General features: G+C 45.6%; 1 protein-coding gene across 2 annotated transcripts in view; it reads left to right on the top strand.

Annotated features, from left to right (window-relative positions):
* Nucleotides 1–18,997, top strand: part of PSMF1 (proteasome inhibitor subunit 1) — a 40,699-nt gene extending 21,702 nt beyond the window's left edge. The window contains exons 5-7 of one of the 2 annotated variants that reach the window (XM_070420080.1): nucleotides 14,666–14,719; nucleotides 16,044–16,202; nucleotides 17,944–18,997. In XM_070420080.1, coding sequence (XP_070276181.1) covers nucleotides 14,666–14,719; nucleotides 16,044–16,202; nucleotides 17,944–17,971 — 241 coding nt within the window. In that variant the 3' untranslated portion in view covers nucleotides 17,972–18,997. Of the gene's footprint in view, nucleotides 1–14,665; nucleotides 14,720–16,043; nucleotides 16,203–16,756; nucleotides 17,169–17,943 lie in introns of those variants that run through there. The other variant, XM_070420079.1, reaches the window with a different exon arrangement.
* The last annotated feature ends 762 nt before the right edge of the window (nucleotides 18,998–19,759 follow it).

The following is a 19,759-nucleotide window of genomic DNA, read 5'->3' as shown; positions in this document are numbered from 1 at the left end:
TCCAAGGGAGGAGAGAAGGACCAGGGAGACTAGTCTCTGGCTGAGACGCACTTTCCAATTTGGAATCCACAATGGAAAGGATTGGCAGGGTGGAGGAAGGTTCACTTTGAGGCCATAATACACACTCATTAAGTGCTAACTATCGTTATTTTATTCTCTTTGGCAATTAATATACTTTTGATTAGATTTTTGTGGGAAATTGATTTAATTATTGTAGTAAGTAATAATTGGCAGTCTCTTTGGCAATCTTCAGAAATACTAGGTCCTGTGGGAGAGTAAAGAATAATAAAAAATGGTTGAGAGGTTGGAACAGCTTGTCTGGTCTAACATTCTTATTTTACAGACAGGAACAGAGGTAAGATGACCTTTGTAAAGTCATGAGCCACTAATAAAGAGACAGAGTCAGGGCTGGGGTCCAGGTATCCTCACACCCAGCACAATACTCTGGCTGTGATGTAACCAGAATATGGTGGCAAGATTTCAGAATAAGGCCTGGGCAGCAGTCAAATTGGAGGAGATTTTTAGACCTTAAGTAGATAATAATTCAGTTATTTTGGACACACTGCCCATTTCAAAATAAATATTCTGTGAAATCTCCTTTACTCTCTCAAAATGGAATTCATAGATATTGCTACTTACCAAATGTTCAGTTTCAAATAGAATTGGTATAAAATTCTAACTATAATATAAATGAGAAATAAAAAGAGAGTAATCTATAATAATAAAAATGTAATATGCTAATTAGACCGGATAGCCGAACGACATTCCGAACGTCCTTCTGGACAAAGCCACGGCACCAGGGGCCAAGGTAGAGGCGGTTAGGGGCGATCAGGCAGGCAGGCGAGCAGTTAGGGGCGATCAGGCAGGCAGGCAAGCAGTTAGGGGCGATCAGGCAGGCAGGCGAGCAGTTAGGGGCAATCAGGCAGGCAGGCGAGCAGTTAGGGGCAATCAGGCAGAGTGGTTAGGGGCAATCAGGCAGGCAGGCGAGCAGTTAGGGGCGATCAGGCAGGCAGGCGAGCAGTTAGGGGTGATCAGGCAGGCAGGCGAGCAGTTAGGGGCAATCAGGCAGGCAGGCGAGCAGTTAGGGGCAATCAGGCAGAGTGGTTAGGGGCAATCAGGCAGGCAGGCGAGCAGTTAGGGGTGATCAGGTAGGCAGGCAGAGTGGTTAGGGGTGATGAGGCAGGCAGGCAGAGTGGTTAGGGGCGATTAGGCAGGCAGGCAGGTGAGCAGTTAGGAGCCAGCGGTCCCGGATTGCAAGAGGGTGCAGGCTGGGCTAAGGGACCCCTCCCCACCCCACTCCTACTCCCCTGCACCGGGCCTCTGGTTAATAATAAGATAATGTGTATTTCATTGTTTAGATGCCTGAGCAAGATTTCACTGGAAAACATAGTCAGATATTTGCTGTTTTATGTGGAATTATCTTGAATTTGACAGCAACAAAAGCTGGCGCATACAGATGAGTCGTGTCAGCAACTGAGTATATAAACTGTGTTGCTATTGCTAACATAACTTTTCTGAAATGGTGAACAGCCCATAGGAGAATGGCAAACAAAATAATGGATGGACAGTGTTTCTTAGTTACATCAGTTATATTCCTGGAAAATTTTGTATTAGACCAGTATGAAAAATACTTTGTGTTCATATGTAAAATAGTCTTGGACTCAGATAATTTATGTAGGCTTTACATCGCCTTTAATGTCTAACAAGACTTTCAAAGGTTGTGTGGGATGCAGTGCATTCTTTGTTATGTAGGATTCTGTGAATTGTAGAGCAGGCAGCATCTGGCCTCTGTCTGTTAATGCCACGAGGACTCTGCAGACACTATGACAAGCAAAAACACCCCAGAGCTTCCACAATTGGCACCTGAAGGCTGTGCCATCCTAATTTTGGAATCATAGACCTACAGTCTAGAATTATAAAGGTAAAAAAATCCTATCCTTAGAGGAAGTGGAAGAATTAGAAAATCACCATGTTGCAAACTTTGTCATACACATTGTCGGTAGTTGCTAAAACCATTAGATAAAAGGTTTATGAGGAATTTTATAATAGACTAGTGGCCCGGTGTACGAAATTCATGCATGGGGGCGGGGCAGGGGATGGTGGGTATCCCTCAGCCCGGCCCGCACCCTCTCCATTCTGGGACCCTCTGGCTCCTAACTGTTCACCTGCCAGCCTGGTCACCTCTAACTGCTCCCCTGCTGGCTTGATCGCCCCTAACCACCTCTGCCTCAGCCCTGCACCTGGGACCCAGAATTCCCTCCTCCAGCCGGCCACAGGCACCCAGGACCAGGCTTCCCTCCTTCTGGCCAGCCAAAGGCACCCAGGACCCAGGCCGGCTTCACCCAGGCCGGCTGCAGCCTCGGAGGACAGGCAGGTGGCTTCGCCCGGGCCACAGCAGCAGGCACTGGCGCCCGGCCTGTGGGGTGGGCAGCTTCTCCGGCTGGCTATGGCCCAGGGCCGTGGGGCGGGCAGCTTCTCCGGCTGGCTGTGGCCTGGGACCTCAGGGTGGGCGGCTTCTACATTTCCTGGGCCACAGCCAGCCTCAGGCACTGGCGCCTGGACTGCAGGCGGGAGGCTTCTCCGTCTCCCCCCGGATGCTGTGCGGGCGGGTAGTCCGGCTGGCTGCAGCCCAGGACCACAGGGCAGGCGGCTTCTTCATCTCCCAGACTGCAGCCAGCCTCAGGCACGGCACCTGGACTTCAGGCGGGCAGCTTCTCCATCTCCCCCAGGACCACAGGGTGGGCGGGCGGCTTCTCTGGCTGGCTGCGGCCCAGGACCGTGGGTGGGGCAGGCGGCTTCTCCGTCTCCCCCAGGACCGCGGGGTGGGCGGCTTCTCCATTTCCTGGGCTGCAGCCAGTCGCAGACACTGGCGCTGGGGACTGCTGGAGGGCAGCTTCACCCTGCAGGCTTTGTCAGGAAGGACGTCCAGATGGCCGTCCGGAATACGGCTGGTCTAATTAGCATGTTACTCTTTTATTAGTATAGATGGATCAGACTGATAGCACCTGAAACCATAGATCAATCTTAACACTGAAAGTAGGACAGCCAGACATTGTGTCTTCTATAAGTAAGTTCCTAGCAACCTGAATCTAGATCGAACCTTCAGTTTCAGAGAAGCATAAGGAATAGAAGAATGAGTTAAACAGACACATGAGGATAGAGCCAAACATGGAACATGAAAAATTTTTACACAGTAAATTGACCTTGTTTTGTGTGTGTTTTTTTTTCATCAAATAAATGAATGGCATGGGGAAGAAAGGGAGAGAGAGGACTGTTAATAAAAGTCATATCAACCAAATACAGTGTTGGACTTTCTTTGGATCTTGATTCATAGTAATTCTAAAAATTATTTTGAAACATTTGGAGAAATTTGACCATAGACCAGGTATTAGATAACATTAGGAATTATTGCTAATTTTGTTGTGAAACAATTAAATTTTGGTTATAGTAAAAGAAAAAAAGTCTTTATCTGTTAGAGAGATATATTTTACAAATATTTATAATGAAGTCTTTTTCTTTAAAGTAATTTCACCCTCTAAAGAATCAGGCATTAGGAAGTAAGTAGAGGTGAAACAAGAGTGGTAGAATATTAATAATTATTGAAACGAGTAGAAGGATGCATGGGGATTCATAAATTTACTATTTGTACTATTTGGGGCCATTTGAAAATTTCCTTAATAATTATTTTTTTATTAATACCAATCTTTCACAAACTCCTTCAAAAAATAGAAGAGGAAAGGACACTTCCCAACTCATTCTGTGAGGCCAGTATTATCCTGATACCAAACCAATGATATCACAAGAACACTACAAACCAGTATCCCTTCTGAATATACATGCAAAAACCGTCAGCAAAATACTAGCAGAACAAATCCAGCAATATATAAAAAGGAGTATACATCATGATCAAATGAAATTTATTCCAGAATTGGTTAGCTTAACATCTGGAAATAAATCAATATAATATACCATGTTAATAGAACAAAGGACAAAACCCACATGTTCATCTCAAATAGAGAAAAAGCATTTGCAAATTTCAGCACCCTTTCATGGTAAAAGCCATCAGCAATAGAAGGAAACTTTCTCAACCCAATAAAGAACACCTGTAAAAAGCCCACAGCTAACCTCCAACGTAATGGAGAAAGATTCAGTGCTTTCCCCTAAGATCAGGAACAAGCAAGGGTATCTGCTTTTGCTACCTTTACACAACATAGTACTTGTTGTGTAACAAGTACCAGGGCAGTCACTCAAGAAATCAAAGAATCCAGATTAGAAAGTAAAGAGTAAAACAACCTCTATTTTCGAATGACATGGGGTCTTATATGTAGAATATCCTAAGGAAATTAAAAAAAAAAAACTTTTTAGAACTAATATACAAATTCAGCAATATGACAGGATACAAGATCAATACACAAAAATTGCTTGTATTTGTATACATTAGCAGGGAACAACCCGGAAATGAAATTAAGGAAATGATCACATTTACAATAATGCCCAAAAGAATAAAATACTTAAGAATAAATTTAACAAAAGAAGTATAGGATTTATACATTGAGGACTACAAAAGATTGTTGAAAGAAATTAAGGAAGATATAAATAATGGACATCCGTGTTCATGGGTAAAACGTCTTAATATTGTCAATACTCCCCAAATTGATCTGCATATTCAATATAATCCAAATCAAAATCCCAGAGTGTTTTTGTTGGAAGGTTTTGTTTGTTAGTGTTGTTTTTTTAGAAATTGGCAAACTGATTCTAAAATTCATATGGAAATGCAAGCGAACCGAAATAGTGAAAATAGTCTTGGGGGAAAATAAATTTGGAAGACTTATACTTCTCAACTTACTACAAAACTACAGTAATTAAGACAGTGTGGGACTGACATATAAAGCAAGGGAATAAAATTGAGAGTCCAGAAATAATCCAGACATTCATGGATAATTATTTTAAAATTTAGAGGCTGAGGAGCCACTTAGGTTCTTAAGTCTGTGCTATTCATTGAGCTCACTAGATCTAGCCCTGGGTGATTCACTAATGCCAGTGACAGCATCTGGGCTCTGCTCTCATTTCATCTCGTAGGGGAACAGCAGGGTACTTGGGAACACATAAGAAGCGGAACCTGAACCACACTTGTGTTCAGGCAAGGCTTCCCCAAGAAGGAACTGACCTCTAAACAGGAGAGAAAGGGTGCTCCAGCCTAAAGGGCTGTCCTTTGCAGAGCCCTGGAAGGACAGGTAGGGTAGCTAGAGCTGGTACAGATGGAGTAGGGGCGTGGTGGTGGTGAGTGTTTGCAGAGCCTACAGCAGGCTTCCCCACTCAGGGAAGGGACAGGATACAATACTCCTTATCAAGGTGGGTAATTACCAAGCGAGTGGCACGGGCCTCTGTGAAGGCTCTTGGTCTTTGGGCTGAGAAAGGCTTTAGGGAAGATGTGGGCATTGTTAGAGGCCAGTGGCCGGCAAACTGCGGCTCGCGAGCCACATGCAACTCTTTGGCCCCTTGAGTGTGGCTCTTCCACAAAATACCGACTTCTGCGCATGGACCACGAAGTTTCAATCGCACTGTACGTGCGCGCCCGCATGTGGTATTTTGTGGAAGAGCCACACTCAAGGGGCCAAAAAGCCACATGTGGCTCGCGAGCCGCAGTTTGCCCACCACTGTTCTAGGCCCACAAGATGGAGAAGAGAGCCTGGGAATGGTGTCAGCCAATCAGCCTGCTGCAGGCACAGCCGGCTCTACACTCTCCTGCCCTTTGTGTGTGTTTTGTTAGCCAGAACCCCAGGCCCCTAGCCTGGGGTTGACTCACTCAGTTATTTTTGTCTAATCCCAAGATTATTGGCTTTTTTTTTTTCCAACTCGTTGTAGCTCCATCATCTGGACTTACTATGCCTTGCACATACTTGATGAGTTCTCTATTCTGCAAATGTTTCCTGTGGGTTAGAGATCCCTAGGGCTAGACCCCTACCCTGGAGGCACACACTCTTCCTCTGGCTTTGAAAACAAGGGAGTAAATTAAAGTGATAGCCGCCATTAACAGAGGTTAGTGCAGGGATCCTTCATGGGCACCCTGGGAAAGGCTTTGGAGGAGGTGCCACCTCTGCTGTGTCTCTCTGGGGAAGAGCAGTATTTTTTAAGCTTCTTTTCTTTTATGTGTCTGAATTATTTCATAGCATTTCTTTCAGGGGATTGTTTCATACTGAGGGAACACTAGGCCAGATGCATGGGATTGTCCCTGAAATTAGAGGAAGAGTTCGTGTCTGGAGTCCTAGGATACAACAGCTGTGGAGGATGGGATGGGTTTTGGAAGGCCCCTGATGTGGAGTACATGAGTCTCCCCGGGGGCAGGTGGAAACCACTGAAGGATCCTGTTGGCAGTAGTGCTTTTGGCTAAAGAGCTTGGTGGGTTGGAGGGGGTACGGCAGAAGGCCGAGCCTCACCACACCTGCACACCACCCTTAGCAGGCAGGACTTACTCCCCTTCTTTCTGCCTCCCATCTAACCCCCGTGTCAAGAAGAGAGTATTACATGGCAGTTAGGAACAAGCTTTGGAGGTTGATCGGCTGGGTTCACATCCTAACCTTGTAGCTTTACCTGCCAGCACATGTAGCCTCTCGGAGCCTTGGTTTTCTCATCTGCACTTTGGGGTCATTATTCCTGTCTCAGAGGTTTCTTAGGATTGAATTTGATGAATGTCACATGTTGAGCTCATTGCTCAGAATATAGTAAACGTTGAATAAATACTTAGCAGGTCCCATTCAGACAACAGTAGAGATGAGAACAAGGCTGAAGGTGTAATGAGTAGAGGGTCTCCCCAGAGAGAACCTTGTTTTATGTTTTCAAATACCTAGTATCCTCCCCCCATAAAAGGATCTGAGGCAGTGGAGCCACATTGGTGTGAGGGGATTGACCCAGAGGGTGTGTTTAGTGACTGTGTTTAGACCCAGGCTCTTATGGACATTGTTTCCTTATATCAACACTGGCAGCCATTTATCGAGGACAGGAGTAAAGGCCAGATCTTGGCTTTCATTTGTGGTTACTCATCTTCTAGACAGCCCTACAAGAAGATCAGTGCAACCCTACTTTACAAGGGGAGGAGACAGTGGTAGGGCAGTAGCATAACCTCCCTGAAGTATCTAACTGGGAGGGTGAAGACTGAGGTTTGCTCCTCTGTGGGTCCGGCTCAGCTTATGCTTTCCTCACTGCACCCTTCAGTTTTAGTTCATGTAATCAGTTTGTGTACAAGTTCAGTGTGGAGCATATGGAGAAACCCGTCTCCTTCCCCCTGCCCCATTAGGTTTTTCTCAAGCGAGCCTGTTTCCGGGACTAGGACACTGAACTAGAACAGATCGTTGGAAGAGGAGGCGGGATGTGTAGGTTTTTTGTCAGCCACTAGTGAGTTGAGTCTGTCAGGTCTTCCCTCTGTAGCCCCCTTTTCCCTCCACCCCCACTCTTTGCCAGCCCCCTTTCTTTATAGGCCAGATGTCTGTAATGACATCCATTCCTTTATTATAGCCACCACTACCACCACGTTGCTGGGCAGCCCAGCACTCACACTTTCACCTTTTTGTTCTTCCCTCAGATGCCTAATTTGGGGGTGGGGCTTTAGACTGGGGAGTAGAGAAAGAGCAACACAGCAGCAGACCCATCTGGTACTGCAGGGTGATAATTACCCCATCCCTGAAAAGCTTGGCATATGCTCCCAGTGGGAAATAGCAGCCTCTGCCTCTTCCCATAGGACATAGTTCTGTGTCTCACCCCTCACCTTCCACACCCTCATCTTGCCTATTCCATAAACCTCCAAATGCAAACCGAAGTTAGGATGTCTGCCCTAGTGCAGCCGTGGGCAAACTACGGCCCGCGGGCCGGATCCGGCCCGTTTGAAATGAATAAAACTAAAAAAAAAAAAAGACCGTACCCTTTTATGTAATGATGTTTACTTTGAATTTATATTAGTTCACACAAACACTCCATCCATGCTTTTGTTCCGGCCCTCCGGTCCAGTTTAAGAACCCATTGTGGCCCTCGAGTCAAAAAGTTTGCCCACCCCTGCCCTAGTGCATAAAGAGAGTTGCTTCTCTAACCGTGTGTTGAGGTATGTCAGAGCTCATCAAAGGCTACTGTGTCTGCTGGATTGATGCTGGGTTTGATGTTGGTATAGATGGAGAGGACATTCCATTGTGATGGAGAATTGAGGGTGAAAAGTAGATCTACTCCTGAGATCTCTAGGGAGAATTACTGAAAACAGCCCATCTGTAAGGGAGGTTGTTGATTTTGTTTGTTTGTTTTCATATAAGCCTAACTTTTTTGTTGTTAATATTTACAATTCTAATCCATTTCCCTTTGCTCCATCTGTCCTCCATCAGTCAGGAGACTCTGTCCCAAATCTTGTTCCCCATTTTGAAAAAATAATTTTTCCCATGCTTAACCAGCTTTGCTAAAAATAAATCCTTAGCTATAAAGCTCTTATGTCATTCAAAATTCATTTTTAATCCCAGTCTGTATCTTTACATATTTTTAATGTTCCCAATATTTTGTGTTCTATATATTTTTTTAATTTCATAATTCATTGATTAAAGTATTAAGTATGGTTTTTAACATCTGATATTATATAATACAGCTATGTTATCATTTGCCTAACTTCGGGGGGGGGCAGTATTTTTAGCATTCCAGTATTTCATTTTAAATTGCACGCTATGAACATTTGTGTGTGTGTGTGTGTGTGTGTGTGTGTGTACTAGAGGCCTGGTGCACAACATTCGTGCACTGGGGGAGGGGGTTCCCCTCAGCCCGGCCTGCGCCCTCTCACAGTCTGGGACCCCTCAGAGGGGTTCTTAGCACTGCCATGGAGGCGGGAGAGGCTCCTGCCTCTATTGCTGCGCTTGCCAGCCGTGAGCCCAGCTTCTGGCTGAGCAGCGCTCCCCCTGTGGGAGCGCACTGACAACCAGGGGGCAGCTCCTGCATTGAGTGCACGTCATAGCGACTGGTTGTTCTGCCGTTTGGTCAATTTGCATATTAGGGTTTTATTATATAGTGTGTGTGTGTGTGTGTGTGTGTGTGTGTGTGTGTATTTTAACTTCCTTGAGTTATATTTCCCATGCTGGCAGATCCCAAACATTCTGGTCTTAGGAACCCTCTTGCACTCTCAGAGATTACTGAGGACCCCAAGGAGCTCTTGTCTGAGGTATGTCTGTCAGTGTTTATCATGTTAGAAATTACAGCCCAACATTTCAAAATACACAGTTTGCCATTAATTTAAAAATGACAGTAATAAGCCCATTATATGTTAAAATAAGTAAGAAATTTTATTAAAATAACTATATTTTCCAAAACAGAAAATATTAGTGAGAAGAATGACATTGTTTTACATTGTTGCAGATCTCTTTAATATCTAACATAGAAGACAGACAGATTCTCATTTCTGCTTCTGTAGTTAGTAAGTGATAATGTTTTTGTTAAAGGTTGTTGGAGAAGAGAGAAATCGTTTAATAAGCTTTTCAAATAATCATGGGTGTTCTTTGCATTTCACCAGAACTTGACATGTGATAGTTTCTTTAAGGGTTAGTTGTAATTTAGAATCCAAATCCATGTCAGTGAACGCTTTATACATTACTAGAGGCCCAGTGCACAGATTTGTGCACGTGGGGTCCCTCAGTGTGGATAGTGCTAAAACCATCATCCAACATCCCCCGAGGGATGTAGTAGTGCGTGAAGCACTGGGAAGGAGCCGCTCCGGCTCATCCTGGCCCTGCTCATCCTGGTCAGTTGAGCATTTGCCCCTCCCACCCCACCCCCACCCCCAAGTCTTCTACCACCACCCCTTGCATCTCCTGGTCTGCTGCACCCAGCTATGGAGAAGTGGGTCCCTAGGGTGGAGCTCCCATGGCTTCGCTAGGGGAGCTGACTGAGGCTCAGAGAAGTGGGGTGAGTACCCAGGGCAGACCAGGGAGTCGCAGTAGCTGTGCAGCAAGTCCACCCACTTCGCACATGTCCTGCAAGTCCTGGGGTGGCTCCGGTCTGATAGGAGGAGGTGGGCGCTAGGGATGGAGTTCGTGGTCTCTTTTTTCCCTCCCTCCATCCCTTGGTTCTGGCTGCCCGGGGAGGATGCAACCGGAGGTGTTGATGGGGGTCGGGGGCGCTGCACCTCCCGAGTGGTGCCTGGGGGGCAGCGGAATTTGGGCCGATGGCCCGGCCGCCCAATGCGAACTGCAGCTCAGCCCCACCTGCTTGCAATCTTTCATAGACTCAATCGCCTGTTTCTCTTTTCATCTGTCCAAGTTGACTGCTCCCTGGTGGTCAGTGCGCATCATGGCGATCAGTCGAATGGTCGAATGGTCACTTAGGCTTTTATATATATAGATTACATTTAAACCCCACTGCTCTTTCATGCTTTTGAGTGGATCTTTTACCCATGCATGATATTAGAAAATCATGTATCAATTGTTTGGAAAATATTGGTTCACTGAGATGTGCAGATCTGCTCAATTCTGATACATTTTATTACACAATATAAAAAAATCACATTCATTAATATTACCAATCTCATCAGCATCATTATTGGGAAGCCATCAAGTTAGTGATAAATACGTATTTCCAAATTGCTAATTTTCACTTAAAAGCTTGAATTTTATCATTGGCAACATATATTGTCAGTTGTTTTTCTGAACTAACAAGTACACATAGTCAGAGGGCTGCTACAAAGAGTGTCTTGGAAGGACATACAAGAAACTGAAGACTTGGTAGGTTGGGGAGGGCGGAGAGTGAGAAGGAGGTTTTTACTTTTACAGAGTCCATAATCTCCTAACAATAATTCTGAAATCAAAAGAGATCTGAAAACCATGGTATTTTGTTTTGTTTGTTTTCCCCCAAAATCAGGTTGGTCCTGAACCTTGTTCGATAGGAAAGCCTGACCTAAAGTGTCATGAAGCTCCTTATATTTTCATTTATCCCACTTGTGACTATTCATTTATTTTGCAGAAATATTAGGGTATTGGGTACAGGGTGCTGCCTGGGAGCGTTGCACAATATATATTACAGTACTTACCTGACCTTTCTAAAACACGAAAAGTTCTGAATTCCAAAACACAGCTAGCCTAAGATTATGGATGTGTGTATCCTTTTTTACTCTTGAATTTTGAAACTGGTGAATGCATTACCTATTCAGAAAATTTTTTTTTAAAGTATATATTTTTATTGATTTTTTTTACAGAGAGGAAGGAAGAGGGATAGAGAGTTAGAAACATCGATGAGAGAGAAACATCAATCAGCTGCCTCCTGCACACCCCCTACTGGGGATGGGCCCGCAACCAAGGTACATGCCCTTGAGTGGAATCGAAGCTGCAACCCTTCAGTCCGCAAGCCGATGCTCTATCCACTGACCCAAACTGGCCAGGGCGAAAATTAAAATTTTTAATCTTCTAAAAACTAAATTAGCACAAAGCAAGCTCACAGTAAATGGTGGCTGCTGTTAATCGTCCCTCCAGGCCTTTCGAACTGCCAACAAATCTGTTCATGGCCACACTATGTTTCACCATAACAGCAGCCCCTGTGAGTGTCACTACTTAGATTTACATCTTAGAAGACGGGGATGCAGAGGTTTGGTGATAGACCCCTGCCAACCAGCTAGATAGTTCCCCACCCAGAGTTCAGAGCACAGAGCCCATCTCTTAATCCCAGCCCTGAGGCCACTCCAGTTCCCCAGAGCACCTCAGCCATTGGCATGGCACCCACCGGAGTTGTGTATCCAGGAGAGGAGTGTTGTGTGTCTGAGAGGAGGGGGAGCATATAAGAAGGAAACTGTGGCTAGACTCACCTCAAATCCTTTAAAGGGGCCCCTTTTGGAGCTGGGACATACTGTCCTGTGGGCCAGCCAAGAAGTGCCTACGGGTTAATTATACAACACTCTTTCCTTCTGTTGATTACCAGATGAAGTAGCGGGGTCTGGATTTCGGGGACCATGTGCAAAAGTTACTTTCTTATGTTAAACCCTAGAGCAGGGGTGGGCAACCTTTTTGTGAATGCGTGCCAAAACCAGCAAAATCTCTGACTCAAAATTCTTCTGCGTGCCAACCCTAATTTTTGAGAACATGTTACACCTTCTTGATATCTCTTAAGGTGTACGTATGTGAAGAACCTTGAAGAAATAATAAAATTCATTTGAGCGACAAAAACATAGTATATGATGATGAAAAATACATTTATTTTTTAATGTATACATGTACACTGATAGTCCGACAGAAAACTTTATGACTCCGTTTGATATTATCAGTGGGACTTTTGCTGCTGCATCACTGATGACAGAGATTTTACATCAGGTTTATATTTCGTGACCTTCAGAGATATGCACGAGCTACTACTTTCATCCGTCAGGCTACTCCTATTACGAGACGTAACAAAATTCATCACTGAGAACAAAGATTCACAAGCGTATGTGGATGAAAACATGGAGAGTAATGCTGTTGCAAAGTTTTTTAAACAGAAAAAATTTTCTGGAATGGCATTGCAAGTCCTCAGTAGTTCGTTTTCGACACTATTGAAATTGCTCTTTCCCTCTCTCGTCAATCCATGTCTATGGTCTTTAAGATAACTTGTTATGTAAAATTATTTATTTATCTAAGATGCACCTACACTGAATTTATCTGAAAAATAAAAAAGTCGATATTAAGAAAAAAATTGTAAATGGAAGATTATAAGAGAGGGTTTCATGTGCCAGCAAAAGTTACTGGTGTGCCATGTTTGGCACACGTGCCAGGGGTTGCCCACCCCTGCCATAGAGCCTCAGTCAGCACCTCCAGGACAGAGACTACTTTAAAATGGATTCTGCGCATGTGCCATAATGAGCTCACTGAAGGGTGCATGTGTTGAGTGTGAGCCTAAAGCAGCGGTTCTCAACCTGTGGGTCGCGACCCCTTTGGCGGTGGAACGACCCTTTCACAGGGGTCGCCTAAGACCATCCTGCATATCAGATATTTACATTACAATTCATAACAGTAGCAACATTACAGTTAGGAAGTAGCAACGAAAATAATTTTATGGTTGGGTCACAACATGAGGAACTGTATTTAAAGGGCCAGAAGGTTGAGAACCACTGGCCTAAAGGATATGATGCGACAGTTTCAAGTACACAAATTATTGGGGTTGACCTTGCGGCTGCCATTCTAGGCCCCATTGTTATCCATTTCCTCTCCCCTTCCCGCTCTGTGGCCCAGGAGAGAGAAATGGAGATGGCTGCATGTTTCAGGAGCCATCAGACTGTTCTCCCAGGCATGTTTATAGCCACTAGAAGCCCCTCTGCTTGCTGCTCTGAAGGGGGCAGTTTGTGGGGATAGGTGAGATGCTTGCTGCCCTCTGGCACCCGCTGGTCTGACCAGTGAGGCAGGATTGTGGGAGGCCACCAGAGACTTTGACTGCCAGCTCCATGAACCACAGCTTGGGAACAATAACTTCCCTTGGAAACCTAGTCCATCTAAATCAGTGGTTCTCAACCTTGGCTGCACATTAGAATCACCTGGGAATCTTTTTAAATCCTGATTTCTGGGCCTCATCCTCCGGAAATTCTGTTTCTTTGTTATGGGGTGGGGCCACAACATTAGTAACAAAGAACAGAATTCCAAAGACCACTTTTTCAAATACTAAGCAGATTCCAAAGACCACTTTTTCAAATACTAAATCTTTTTTATTTTATTACATTCATATCCATATCCTTTATAGAAGAAATAGAAGAAACTCACCACTGTTTATATTTTCAGTACGCTTCTTTCCAGTTTTATTTATCCACACCCACCCACGCTTTTCACAGTTGATTTCTTAGGCTATTGATAATCCCTTTTTCTCCCACAGTTAACATTCGAACATAAACATATTTACACATCATTTTAAAACATTCTAAGAGCATTGTTTCCTTGGCCACATTTAGAGATATGCCCTAATGTTCTTAACTGGTCCCCAATTAGGCTGACCCATTTCCCTTGATTAGTTTACATGGAGATATTTTAATTTGAATTAAGTGTTCTTTCTTTAAGATTGCTACCTAGACATAAAATTGTTGGATCAAAGAATATAGTAAAGATACAAAAAGCTTTTGAGAGCGAGATCTATTTTGTGGGCATATATATTATATAATACAGAATCTCCATTTATTCTCCTAGCTCATGCATTGTCAATGAGGGTAATGGGAGAGCGGTGAAAAAAATCTTAGCGGTTACAATGGTTTGTGACCCTCCGGTGGCTACAGTGCATAAACAGGGAAAAAAAGGTTGAGAAGCACTGTGTTCGCTGTATGTGAGTACACATCTCACTCTACCCTTGGAAGCTTTTAAATCTGAGCTTTTGGTTTTGCATTTTAGAATAATCTTCTGGTCTAAGTTCTTTATCCAAAGTTTAAGAGTTTGAGAAGGGTGTGAATAAAATAAAATTTATGTGGCGGTTACCACTGCTGATATTTTTCTTTCTATAGATTGGGATTCTCCATGTTTTGTAGCTTTGTATTCAGCCATCGTAACATTATCAGTGTTAGTCTTTGCCAAGGGCCACTTTGAAATATCCCTTGTGTTATGGTTCATGCAGGGGTTTCCCTTGTCCCCAAGCCTGGGAGTCAGGTTCAGGCTCCTAGGAGCCCAGATGCCTGGCTGCTCTGGGACTTATAGTAATTGTCCCTTGTTTGTTTCAGGTGTGATCCCCTGGGCCCATTTGCTGTCGGGGGAGAGGACCTAGACCCCTTTGGGTGAGTACCGCTGGGGACGTGGCAGCAATACAGCTTGCTCTCCTGGCTTTTCAGCCCAGGTCATCTTCTGATTCTAGAGCAGTGGTCTCAACCTGTGGGTTGCAACCCCTTTGGGGGTTGAACGACCCTTTCACAGGGGTCGCCTAAGTCCATCGGAAAACGCATATATAATTACATATTGTTTTTGTAATTAATCACTATGCTTTAATTATGTTTAATTTGTAACAGTGAAATTGGGGGTCACCACAACATGAGGAACTGTATTAAAGGGTCGCAGCATTAGGAAGGTTGAGAACCACTGTTCTAGAGCTTTTCATCAGTCTTCCTTTGGGGTGAAGGAGCCAGTCTGTTGCTGAGGAGCTAAGTCATTGCCATTGTTCTGCTCTGCCATGCCTGGAGCCGTGCAGGAGAGCTCTGAGTGTGGGGGAGGGGCTAAGCCAGCACTGCGGGCAGCTCCTCTGTCCTTTCTGGCCCCTATTGTGCTGTGGAGGACAGCAGCCCCCTCCTAGGAGGGCAGGATACCAGGTGGGTTTATCATTTGTGGGCTACAGACATTAGGACATCTCGGGGCTACTCAGAGGTCACCTTGCTTGATAAGGGGAGTCTTTAATCCCCAAATAAGCTCTGGGTGGTTCTTGTCACACACCCACTGAAGTCATTACAGCCTCAGCTATGCACTCTCTTCTCTGAATGAGTCACACTAGATTTTAACCTGTGCTGCAGAGTGTCCCAGCCTGACCTTCTGATTTTTAGACAGTGATGAAGTCACAGAAGTGCACAGTTAAGCTTGAACAGTGACCTCAAAGTTTAGGGAACATCAGCACATGTGTCCTAGTTTGAGCACATGAGGTTGGGTCCATGGAACTCCATGAGAGAGATGCTGTCAGGAGCCAGATGGAAGACCCACAGGCAGTCCATAGATGGCCCTGAGGTTCTTTAAATGAACAGCAGAAAAGCTAGCAGCATGGATTGTCTCAATGTTATCCTTAGGCCTTAGACCTAAAGTAGTGCCCTGCAGAGCCTCGTGATGGTTCTGCATTGACCTTGGCGAGTTCTGGCACCTGTTCTTGATCAAACTGCTCCCGTTGGGTACAGGTCACGGCAGGAGTCTCAATTTTGTATGCTCAGGGACCCTGGAGAGCCAAAGGTCCAGACTGTGCTATTTATGTTCTTTGCCCACTTCCTGCTGGTGCTCAGGCCGCCATCCCTGCGTGTCTGCTTGAGCCACCGTGCAGGAGAAGCCCAGGCATTCTTAGTCTGTTCTCACCTCTTCTCCAATAGCTCCCTGCCATACCTGCAGACCCATTTTTCCTTCTTGCCTCAGGTATCGGAGAGGTGGCATGATTGTGGATCCTCTGAGATCTGGCTACCCAAGAGTACCTATTGACCCATCCTCGGGCCTCCCAAACCGGCTTCCTCCAGGCGCTGTGCCCCCAGGAGCGCGCTTTGACCCCTTTGGACCCATTGGGACCAGCCCAGCTGGGTAGGTATTCACTCAGGTATGCTGAGAAGTAGGACCTGATGACGCTCATCTCAGGGCTGCAGGAACGAAGGCGTCACGCCAGGCACAGATGCCAGCAGCTCCATCCCCCACTGGCAAGAGAGTGGAGCCTCCTCCAGGCCCTGCCAGATGCCTCCCCCACTTCCCCCCGAAGCTTCCAGGAGCACCCCGTTCCTCAGTGCCTCCCTCCCCTCAGTTCCCCTCAGAGAGGACCCGGGGGAGGAGGAGCGACTCCCTTGCTGTGTTGAGCTGTGTCAGGAACCCACTGGATCCTCATCAACACTCATGGATAGATATTACTGTCCACATCTAGTAGATAGAGAAAATCGAGGCCTTGAAGGATGAAGTAACTTAGCCAAGACAGAAGAATCAGGATTCAGTCCAGGCTGTCTGGCTCTGGAGTACACGTGTGCTCTTAAACTGCACGAACCACCCCATCGTTCTGGAGTACAGGCTCCCTCAGCTCAGGGTCCTGTCCGTCTGTGTGCCCCTGGCCCTTCATCCCTCCAACTCACCAGCCCCTCTTTCCATTCCAGACCTAACCCAGACCATCTCCCCCCGCCGGGCTACGATGACATGTACCTGTGAGCGCCTCAAGAATGTAACATCCCAGCCTTCCCTCCACTCTCCTGGAGCTACCACCTCTAGCCCCATCAGCAACCGTGTTCTTACGGGCTGGGGGCAAGGGACTCTGCCCATGTGTTGGCAGGCTGGCTGGGATTGCCTCCCTACTCCTTGTCAGAGCCACAGCACCTGCTGCAGCTCTCCACTTGGCTGCATATAGGTCCCAAAGAGAAGTCAGTCTCTCTCACCACCAGCTCCTCCCCACTTCCCAAGGGAGACTCCGGCAACATATACCCTCCACCCAGTGCAGCGCTTTAAGAACAGAATGCATTTTGGATGTTATTATTAAGAGCCAAATGTCAATACAGAAGTCATGTTGCCGTCTTCCATTTTTCTTTACTGCACAGTTCCTTCCAATTATGAGCTTGAATCTTTGTGGGGCTAAATGACTTTTCCTTCCCAGGGCCCATTCTTACTTCTCAGGCACCTTCCTTTCATAAATTGCTGTTGGCTCCTGACATCACCAAGATGGGTCCCAGTGTGGCTGCGTGGATGAAAATGAGTGACTGGAAACCTCATAGGTCACAAGGATGGTTTCACACGGGCAGGCACATTGCAGAGACTGTGTGCTTCTATGGAGGGCAGAACCCTCCAATTCTGCCTTACCTGACCCAGGCCTGAGTCTGTGCCTGGGCAGTGGCAGCCTACAAACAACAGACCTGAGCACTAGTCTCTTTTTACCACTAACTTACTGAGTGACCCTAAGTCCCTTGCCCTCCCATGGCTTTGTGCCACCTATGAAATCTGAGGTGCCCTTCCCATTCTGATGTCTGCTATGTATGCCGACCCCTGGGAACTGGGGCAGAAGGAAAAGAATGAAGGTTCAAGGCTTTATGTGGTACTTACAATCTAACTCTGTGCCTCTCACCCTCCGTGGGGCCCAGCCGAGCACAGGAGTACAGGCTCCATGTAAGCACGGTGTGGAACTCCGGGAGGAGCAGGAGGCCAGCCTCAAAGCCATTGGCTGGGGTGGATGGAAGAACTAGCCAAGCACGAAACAACCCAGGAAGGCATTCACCCCGAGGGAGCCCCACCCCTGGAAGCCTGTGCCCTCTGTCCAGGCCCGCCTGACCTTTGGTGTTCTCCGGATCCTTTTCAGCCCGAGGCCTGACAGATGGGGTCAGTGATGAACCTTATGCTGGAGTGGAGAGAGCACCATAGAGCACCAGGCTCAGACGCAAGACATCAAAGGACTAGTCACTTTGGCTCCACAACTAGCATTTCAGCCATGTTTGGGTCCTTTCACTTCTCAGCTCCTTGGGTTCCTTCCCCTCAATTAGGACATATTATTTCTCTGTGGGCAGGGGCTACCAGCGCCTTTCTGAGGTATCTGCTAATGTGCTATAGCCTGGGACTCCCTGTTTGCCCTGCTGGAGAGTGGGTTAGGGGTAAAATAAATTGGCCCATAGGCCCAAGGTCAACCTAAGATGTGGAGGCTGGGCCAGGGTGGAGAGGCTAACATGAGTGGGCTCTCTGGGCATTTCTGGCAGACCCCATCTCTAGCACTAACCTAGTAAAAGACCAGCTTGGTCCTTTAGAACACGTGTGCTCTGGAGAAGGGCCCAAGGTCAGGCAGAGCTGCAAATGTAGTCATCAATCCTAGTTTGCTTCCCGAGGGGCCAGCAATGATAGAATGTTTTTGTTTTGCAATTGGCTCATACCTGCTACCAAAACGACATGGGCAATTTACTCATAAAAGCATCCTTTACTCTAAAAGAAGGCTTAAAGGAACATCTGAGCAGAGACCATCTAACAAGCAGGGAAGGGGGGTAGATCACTTTTAGGACCCTGACTCAAAGAAAAGACAAGATCAAAACAGTAAATTTGCCACTTAGATTTACTAGTAGCAAAGGTCGAAGGATAGTCCAATACATAACTCTGTTTTCTGAAAACAGAAACTTTAGTGATTCATCTGAAGAATCAGCCATTTTTGTGTTTGGGTCTCCTTGCATCAAGGACATTGAGTAACACAGATGATGTCTTAGTTCCATGGGGGCTTTTAGGAACTTCTTGGTCAAGCTGTCTGTGCTTGTAGTCGGGCCACGTCCTTCCTTCCAGCCATAAGTAATTGCCAAGCAGCAAATGGGAATGGTTCGGGTTTGTTTTTTGGAACCCTAAAGGTTGGAGCCTTAATAAATATCAGCACTTAATAACCTAGTTCTCTTTTTTAAATAACTTTGTATGTAATTCACATACTTAACGAAGTTCACCCTTCTGAAAGTGTGCATTTAAGTGGTTTTAGTGTATCCGCATTATGTACACCCATCACTATACCTAATTCCTGAACATTTTCACCACTCCAAAAAAAACTACCCCATATCCACGAACAGCCACTCTCCATTCACTCCTTTCCAGCCCCAGGCAACCACTAGTTTATTTTCTGTCTCTAAAGATTTGACTATTCTGGATAGTTCTCATAAGTGGAATCATATAATATGTGGCCTTTTGCACCTGGCTTTTTTCAGTTAATGTTTTTAAGGTTCACCCATGTTGTAGCATGTATCAGTGCATCATTCCTTTTTATGGCTGAATAATATTCTGTTGTATTAATATACCACATTTTCTTTATCCATTATCAGTTGATGGACATTTGGATTGTTTTGACTTTTTGGCAGTTATGAATACTGTTGCTGTGAACATTTTTGTACAAGTTTTTGTGTGGAGATATGTTCTTAATTCTCTTGGGTATAAACCTAGGAATGGGATTGCTGTATCATATGATAACTTGATACTTAACTTTTTGAGGAACTGCCAGACTGTTTCCAATTCCACATTCCCAACAGCAGGATATGAGGATTCCAGTTTCCCTACATCCTTGCCAATACTTGTTAGTCTTCTTGGGTATAGCCCTCGTAGTTGGTGTGAAGTGGTATCTCATTGTGGTTTTGTCCTCTATTTAAAAAAAAAAAAATTTG

The sequence above is a fragment of the Myotis yumanensis genome, unplaced genomic scaffold (genome assembly GCF_028538775.1).
Source record: "Myotis yumanensis isolate MYYU_CA2020_CCGP unplaced genomic scaffold, mMyoYum1.0.hap1 SCAF_7, whole genome shotgun sequence".
NCBI lineage: Eukaryota > Metazoa > Chordata > Mammalia > Chiroptera > Vespertilionidae > Myotis > Myotis yumanensis.
Note: the sequence above shows the minus strand (reverse complement) of the source record. Positions and strands in the feature narration are given on the sequence as shown.